This window comes from Limulus polyphemus, unplaced genomic scaffold (assembly GCF_000517525.1).
Source record: "Limulus polyphemus unplaced genomic scaffold, Limulus_polyphemus-2.1.2 Scaffold7467, whole genome shotgun sequence".
Lineage (NCBI taxonomy): Eukaryota > Metazoa > Arthropoda > Merostomata > Xiphosura > Limulidae > Limulus > Limulus polyphemus.
Genome location: NW_013673077.1, coordinates 29,114 through 37,749, shown reverse-complemented (window position 1 = coordinate 37,749; position 8,636 = coordinate 29,114). Strand labels below are relative to the sequence as shown.

Genomic DNA, 8,636 nt, shown 5'->3' with positions numbered 1-8,636 from the left:
AACAATTTTTTTTTTGTCACTAAAAATAAAAACAGTTTCAATCGAAATCTCACATCATAAAGTTGATAAGTTGACAAACCATAATTTATAAGCGTGATTTATTTTTGGGGGAGAACATAATACACGTTTGTCTTCTTCGGGTATTATACACGAAGAATACAGACCAATGTTCTGTTGAAAACGCCCCCCCCCCCCCCACACAACAGTGGCACAGCGGTACGTCTACGGACGTACAACGCTAAAATCCGGGTTTCGATACCCGTGGTGGGCAGAGCACAGATAGCCCGTTGTGTAGCTTTGTGCTTAATTACAAACAAATAAATCTGTTCAAACATGTAGTATGCACCCCCCCCCCCAAATAAATCACTTCATTATCGTTGTAAATAATTGTTATTATTATTATATTAGCATAAATAAGAAAGTAAATAATGACATCATCGATTTACACAGGTCGAGATGACGAAGGGTCGCTTTCTGACTGCAGCGATACCGAACCGTCACTGACTCTGAAGCGAAAGCAACGCCGCTCCCGAACAACCTTCACGGCAACCCAACTCGACGAACTGGAGAAGGCTTTCGAGAGGACTCAATACCCGGATATTTACACGCGAGAAGAACTCGCTCAACGGACAAAGCTGACGGAGGCTCGGGTACAGGTTAGAAACTACTTTTAAAAAACAAAAGATTATTAACATGTTCGGTAATTAAATATTAGATATTTATAAGCGAAAAAAAAACGAAAAAAAAACGTCTACTTTATTGGGTTGAATGCGTTAAGAGAGCAGGTTGGTATCGGAAGTCGTTAATATTTAATAGACATCCTGGTTTGAATCTGTTTAATAATAATAATTACCCATCATACTGAATTGAAATTTGATTTTGCTGAGTTTCCCGCTCAACTACTCGAGCACTATTTGCAATAGCCTTCCCTAATTAACACCACCCACCGCCAACTCTTGGGCTACTCTTTTACTAACGATAAGTGGGATTGAACGTCACATTATAACACCTCCACGGCTGAAAAGGCGAGCAAATTTGGCAAGTCGAGCGCCCCATAACCACCGGCTTGAAATGTGCAAGTTACACGCACAAGATATACATCGTCAGCAGTAAGTACATGTAAGAAGAATGTCGTGAATATCCGGTTATAGTTTACCAGTGTTTGTATTTATGGTTATCTATTTCCGTCCCTACTGAACTACTCACCAGAAAGAGAGAGAAGGTTGCCAGTCAGCTGTACCCCACTACTGGGATTGATTGTCACTCTACTAACACACCCATAGCTTAAAGAGAGGGAAATAGGTTGCGGTATCGCACGGATTCGAACCAGGCTCGCTAGCTGAGAAATCCAGAGCTCTAAGAAAGGGCCAACCTCGACCGTTTGTGATATGACTGTGTATATATATATATATATAACTACTAAAACTTGTATTGTATACCGAAATTAAACAGAAGGTGAAATTATCGACCTTGGCAGTAGAGAGCCACTGTGTTGAAATGTCGTTTCCCTATTGGTTGGTTCTTTGTATAATAATAATAAGTGTTTTCTGACAAGCTGAAATCACGAGATATCCTTCTACGGTGGTCCGGCATGGCCAGGTGGTTAGGGTGCTTGCTTCACAATCTGAGGGTCGCGGGTTCGAATCACCGTCCTACTGAACATACTTGTCCTTTCGGCCGTGGGAACGTTATAATATGACGGCCAATCCCACTATTCGCTGGTAAAAGAATAGCCCAAGAGTTGGCGATGACTAGCTGCCTTCCCTCTAGTCTTACACTGCTAAATTATGGACGGCTGGAGCGCAGATAGCCCTCGTGTAGCTTTGCGCGAAATTCAACAACGAAACAATAAAATCTTCTGAGGTAAAGGAAGTACCGAACTTGAAGCAACAACTAAATGGGTTTTCAGTTTGTTCGGAATGTCAGTAGGTATGACTTGTTTCTTAGAGATTTGGGAAGAAGAGAACCCTATCGGCTAGAATATGAATTAACTAAGTAGCGGTATATAGTAGTACACTAACATGTCTGAATACTTGTTTGTTTGAGAAGTTTTGTACATAGCTACACGAAAAGTTATCCGCGCATAACCCGCCATAGTTTTGAACTGATAGATTAGAGGGAAGGTTATTCAACTGCACCCACCGCCATATCTTGGCCCAGTCAAGTAGCGAGACTTGACCATCACTTTTATAGAACATCCATCACCCAAAAGTGCAAAGTTACGTTTTTGCAGTGACGAACCTCGAACCGTAAACCATCGGGTTTAAATTCCGAACACGTTAACTACTGCTATAACTGCTTGACCAGTTGTGATGTAAGCTTTATCTTAGGATATTTAGTACTGTTGCACTCGGGACACATTCTGTCTTGCAGAACCCAGCAACATTCAGGAGTGTAAAGTTGATCTGTACGACATCTTATGCGACACATGGGCTAAATGGCCAGGTCATAGACCCCAAGGTGCAACATATCTATCTCGTGTTTAGAACTACTGATTAGAGCACTCGCCGCCTACACGGCCATTCGTATCAGAATAGCTAAATTGTTTGTTTGTTTGAAGTTATGCACAAAACTACACAATGGGCTATCTGTGCTCTGCCCACCACGGGTATCGAAACCCGGTTTCTAGCGTTGTAAGTCCGCAGACATACCACTGTGCCACTGTGGGGGCTAGCTAGATTGACAGTCGCTGTTATAACACCCCCCAAAGCTGACAGTGCAGAGCATATTCAGTGTGATGTTGTGGCTTGAACCTTGGACGTTTGGATACGCAGCCCAATACGTTAACCAATACGTCACGTGTAGTTACAGATCCAACGCTGTCTTTGGAAATACGCGATATATCTTGATCTGATATGGAAGGAATATGGAGGTTCATCAAACGTTGGATTAAGACGTTTATTATGCGTTAGAATTATTTCGTAATCAACGCCACCTGCACGTTCTAGGTGGCAAGAAACGATTCCGGACATCTGGAAAAACCGCAAAAATCTGCGAGTAACTGGTGCAATAAGAATAACATTTACGTGTTGTTATGTGTTGCACGTTATTGTAAACAGTTGTTGAATAAGAATCCTATATATATAAAAAAAAAACCAAAATTTTCATTTTTGGTGAAATAAAAACACTTGTCGTCCTCTTAGCGAAATGGAACCTTGAAATCGGAAACGTTCCAATTAAAAGTTACAAGCACAAGTTTGTCTGATTCAAAATTATTTACATAGTTGAATTCCAATCACATCGCTTTGCCCACTAGCATCATATAGCAGTCAGCCCGAAGAAAAAAAATGTTGTGAACGAGTCAAGAAAGGGCGAGAAACAGTCGTCGGCTGTCACCTGGAGGTGCGAAAATAAGTAATGGTTCATCACGCCCTCTGTCGGTAGTCTCCTTATCATTATCTAAAGGTGGCAAGCCACTGCGGTAGGTGTTTTGATGTGGCCTCATTATTACAAGGAGAATTAGCCGAACAGCGAAGCCATTAGATTTCTACATAACTGAGTGACACGTGCTTCACTCCTCGTGCACGTAACATATCATACGAATCCAATCTTTGGGAGGGGTCGCCCGTCAGGTACCTCTCAGGTGTTAGACAGCAGCGAAAGTTTGGAACACACGGGCCGTCTACTAATGAATATCAACCCTGTTGATTGGTTGACGGGTAGGTTTTATTCTGTCTCATGGCGCAAAAACTGTAATCAAAACTCAAATGAAAAGTGAGGTGAAAAACGGGGAGTAAAATGGCGATGTCTTGCTTCAATCGTATCCTGGTGTCGAGTTTAATAATAACAACAACAACAAAAAGACAGTTGCTCTTGTTCGTTATTTGGTGGGTTAAATTACCAATAGGTAAAGAAAGCTAAAAATTAATTTGCTTGACAAGTTTTAGGCTACGCTAATTTAGTTAAAATGAACCACACCAGTAAAATTTAACTGTATTGTACACACCCAGACATAAACGAAGGAGCCGTTCACAAATTGTGCTGTAAAGGAAGTATAGAGAAAATCTATTACGGTATACTTTTGGTGATACTTTCGTAACGTTTAGAGGGGGGACCATGCGTTTAGATATGTGCAAAAAATGCAAAAATTGTTATAAAAAAAAGTGGATTGTATTTTGCTTATTAAACTGAATTAGTGAGTGCAGTAAACTTTTGGTGATACTTTCGTAACTTTAAAGGGGGGACCATGCGTTTAGGTATGTGCATAAATTTGCAAAAATTGTTATAAAAAAAAGTGGATTGTATTTTGCTTATTAAACTGAATTAGTGAGTGCAGTAAACTTTTGGTGATACTTTCGTAACGTTTAGAGGGGGGACCATGCGTTTAGATATGTGCAAAAAAATGTTATAAAAAAAAGTGGATTGTATTTTGCTTATAAATTGAATTAGTGAGCGTTTCTTATTTCCATAGAAATTTTCCTGATAATAAACCTTACATATGGTGTAAGAAATGCGATACTATAACTCGAACTCATCCAAGCTAAAGTACATAAAATGAATATATCAAAAACGTTTAAAAATAAACGCGTATTGACAACGAAGAAAGCGTACACGCATTGGGTCATTCCATTGATGTCAGGGTAAATAAATACAATCACCTTCTTTAGTTTACACAATAAGATTCATTTTCATTGTGTAAACAAACAAACAAGTTTTAATTATGTTTTTTTTATTAACGATTTTACACAACTGTCCAAGAAGAATTTTATCACAAATTCGGGGTAATTTTATGTGTGAAGGTTGAAACTATTTGAATAAATTTCCAAAATGAAAAAAAAAAAAAAAACAAGAAAAAAATTCACTAATTTTGTCAGCTGTATCTAAGTAAGTTATACACTAAGACTTGTATGTCCCCAGTAAGTTTAAGGGTATTAAAGCTAAAATCCGGGGTCCATTTCCCCGCAGTAGAAAGTAGTCCATTGTGTGGCTTTGCGTTTGTTGATTTTTGTTGTCAAAGCTGCACAATGAGCCATCTGTTCTGTGTCCACTGCATGGATCGAACCCCGATATATAGCGTTATAAGCCCTTAAGTCGATTGCTAAGCACCTGGGACGGAGGGGCTATCATTAAGGTGTGTTATTTAAAATCTAGTTGTATATATATATATTTTTTACATTAGATGTATTTTTCTAACCTCACATTCACAGGTGTGGTTCAGCAACAGGCGCGCGAGATGGAGAAAACAAATGGGAAGTCAACAACTGACCGGATTCAGCGCTTTGGGTTTACCGATGGCCTATCCAACTAGCGCCTCGTACATTTTAACAGATCCGGGATATTCTAATCCACCACAAGGTAAAGTGAGCTTTGTGAATAGTTTCATGTGTTGTAAACTTATTTACCGAACACCCCGAACCGTGTAAGTAGAAGGGACTAATTAAGAGATATTTAAGTTAACAAACTTTTAGTAATCATTGTTAATTAAGCTTGTTGGAAAAAAAAACGAAAATATTCAGGAAAATTAGCAACTTAAGAAAAAGGAGATGATTTGAGCTACCCATGGTCTGTTATATTTGAGTAACTGCACTAACCTTACAGAAAATATTTTCCCTTTTAATTTAACCATTTATTGTTGTTTAAAGTTCATTTAACATTTTCCGGCTACAGTAATTTTGATCAAGGTTATAAATTATTAAAATTAATCTTTCTCTTTTATTTTTGACATAAAAACTTTGGGTTAAATCATGAGACTTGTGGCGGCATCTGTTGGAAAAATAATCAACTTTTTGCGAAAATTCCTTTTTATGACTAAAAAAATCCGTAATTGATGGTAGCGTTATTTTTTTACGGTTTTTTACACATGAAATGCCTTTTTCTAAGTAAAGAAAAACATTTTATATTCTCTATGGATAAAGATTTGTATGCCACTTCTTGGATATGTTTGTACATTTTCTTTATCTGAAAATTTGAAGTAAAATATGTTTTGCAGACCCAAGTGTACTGCATCATCCCGTCCAGCCTACGTCCTCAGTACCTCTCCACCACCACCACCAAGGCGTGGCCATGGCCGACAACCGCGCAGGCTTGAGCTACACCAATCACGTAACAGATTCATGCTATGTCTCAACTGGCTCCACCCTTCCGTCCCAGGTGAGTTTCGAATAGAATATTATTAAGAATATCAGGAATAATTTAAGTCACGAGACGCAAAACTCTTAGTATGCGATTCAATGCATGTTTTAGAGCAAAGCCACATTTGGGCTGTATCCATCGCGAGGAATCGGGCTCCGGATTTTAGCGTTGTAAGTCCGTGGATTTACATCTTTTCCATGGAGTTGTAAATTGAATAATCTGTTATGAAACTTGTTCAAATCACCAAGTACACCAACTAACAAACTTCCTCTGAAAGTCATGTGTCATCAAATAAAAACTACATGACCGTTTTTCCTAACCCTAGAAGTTTAGGTTTGTTTATTGTTAAGCGCAAAGCCACCCAGTGAGCTATATGTGCTCTGCCCATCGCGGATATTGAAACCCTCTTTTGAGCGTTATAAGCCTTCAAATTTACCTCTGAGCCACCGGAAGACATTCCTAAGATTACTGAAGTATATTATAATGTCTATTTCAGAAATAACACATTTTTTTTCTTCAAATAATTGTTGCACTGAACATGTCATTGTCGAGTAACATTTATTATCGACACAGTATTACAGGGTGCCACAGACACTTCTTTATGTGTTCCACATGATGTCATTGTAATTGGAAACAACTTTGGAGATTGTGTTTCCATTCTCTTTGAACACTGCAAAGTATATTCGTGTCCATGGTTCGACACTCGTCACGAATTCGTTGTTTCAGATGTTCGGTGTCTCTGACCTTCTCTTTCTACACACGTGCCTGGAGCAGTCCCCAGAAAAAGACATCCATGGGAGTCAAGTCCGGAGATCTTGGGACCCATTCCCGGGGTCAAAATCTGCCAATCCAGTGTCATTCAACCAAGCTCGGACTTCTGAACTGCAAATCACCTATGATTCCAGGTTTTCCGGACACGCTCTAGTATTGTTTCTAGTATGGTTTGTTTAGTGTAAGACTAGAGGGAATGCAGCTAGTCATCACCACCCACCGCCAACTCTTGGGCTACTCTTTTACCAACTAATAGTGGGATTGACCGTCACATTATATACGCCCCCCACGGCTGATAGGGCGAGCATGTTTGGTGTGACGGGATTCGAACCCGCGACCCTCAGATTGCGAGTCGAGCGCCCCCTAACCACCTGGCCATGCCGGGCCTCAAGAATACAGACTCGGTATATAAAAAACTGCAGTGAAAACTCTCCGTTTTCCATATCACTATCCTTGGTGTTGTTGAAACAAGTTATTGCTATAACAACCAGTAAAATAGCTCTTCATCTTTATGTCACGTCTCGTGGAGACTTTTCAATAACAGAAACTTGGGACAGAAAAGAGCTGTATATGATATTCCCACAAATATTTCTGCATTTCACTTCTGAAAGAATTGATGCGTTTAGAAACAAAATAACGTCTTCTGAGCCAAGAAAACTAGGGCACCCATCAAAGGATGTTTCACAAAAAGCACGAACAGCGTGTTGACACGCGCGAGGTGACGTCATGGCTCACGGCTCAAAATAATGACAACCTAAACTTGCTCGAGAGTCAGTGGCATTAAATTCTGTGGACAGTAACATTTCTTGTTCTCAAGCTTCAGTAATTTCATGACAGAGATGGACGCTGATTTACGGAGCATGTTTTGTCTATTTGCTTCTAGTTTTTAAAGATGGGTGTGTGTGTGTGTTTTTTTGTTTTTTATAATTCATTAGTTTTCTACTGGAGGAAAGTCTCGCTCGCGGATTTTATTAGGCCGTTTCCTTTTTGTTACTCAAGCAATTGTTTAGCTCAGAAGTCACTGACATCCTCCATCACCTCACATAACTCGAATGGCTAACGCATGGACGATCCTTGAAATTACCGAGAAGTTGTTGAAAACATAAAGTTGGTCAATGAAATGTGCTCCTCATAATTGTCCGCATTTGACGTTACGTTCTTTGTGAGAAATGTCGCGGTGGTTAAGAAGACACTGAAGCGTCCACTGGTGCCGAGAGTATTTTTTCTTTCCTCCCTTAAGTGGCGTATATACAAGTAACATTTATGTAATTACGTCGACGCCGAGAGAAGAATGGGACGGTCGGTTTGCTACAAGTTGTCAACTGGCGTTTACAGTAAATCCCGAGAGAGAGATAAGAGCAAATCGAAACTGTCATGGTCGGTCGTGACCTAGTGCCGGTCTGTGGATCGATAGGTCCAAGGTTCTTGTTAGGATGCTGTCGAAAACGCTCCACACTTACAGCTTTTACAAGAGTGACAGTCAACCTCGTTGATCGATTCAAAGCCGGACAAAGTTTTTTTTTTGTGATGGCGGATACTGCTATCTGGCTGCCTTCCAATTAGAAGTACCTATACCCAAATAGCCCTTGTGTGGCTTTTCGCGAAATTCTGAAACAAGCTTTTCTATATAAAAAAATGCCATTTCACTATCCCATAACGTATATATATATATGTGTCGACCTTTAACCTTCTGTATCTTAGTTTACTTAATACATTAACCTTCTGTATCTTAGTTTACTTAATACATTAACCTTCTGTATCTTAGTTTACTTAATACATAAGCACTTATTTCT

General features: G+C 39.5%; 1 protein-coding gene across 1 annotated transcript in view; it reads left to right on the top strand.

Moving 5' to 3' along the window:
* Positions 1–428: 428 nt before the first annotated feature.
* Positions 429–8,636, top strand: part of LOC106474639 (paired box protein Pax-3-like) — an 11,222-nt gene continuing 3,014 nt past the window's right edge. Inside the window, exons 1-3 of the mRNA XM_013935329.1 lie at positions 429–656; positions 5,148–5,295; positions 5,930–6,090. Of these exons, the coding sequence (XP_013790783.1) occupies positions 429–656; positions 5,148–5,295; positions 5,930–6,090 (537 nt within the window). The remainder of the gene's footprint in view (positions 657–5,147; positions 5,296–5,929; positions 6,091–8,636) is intronic.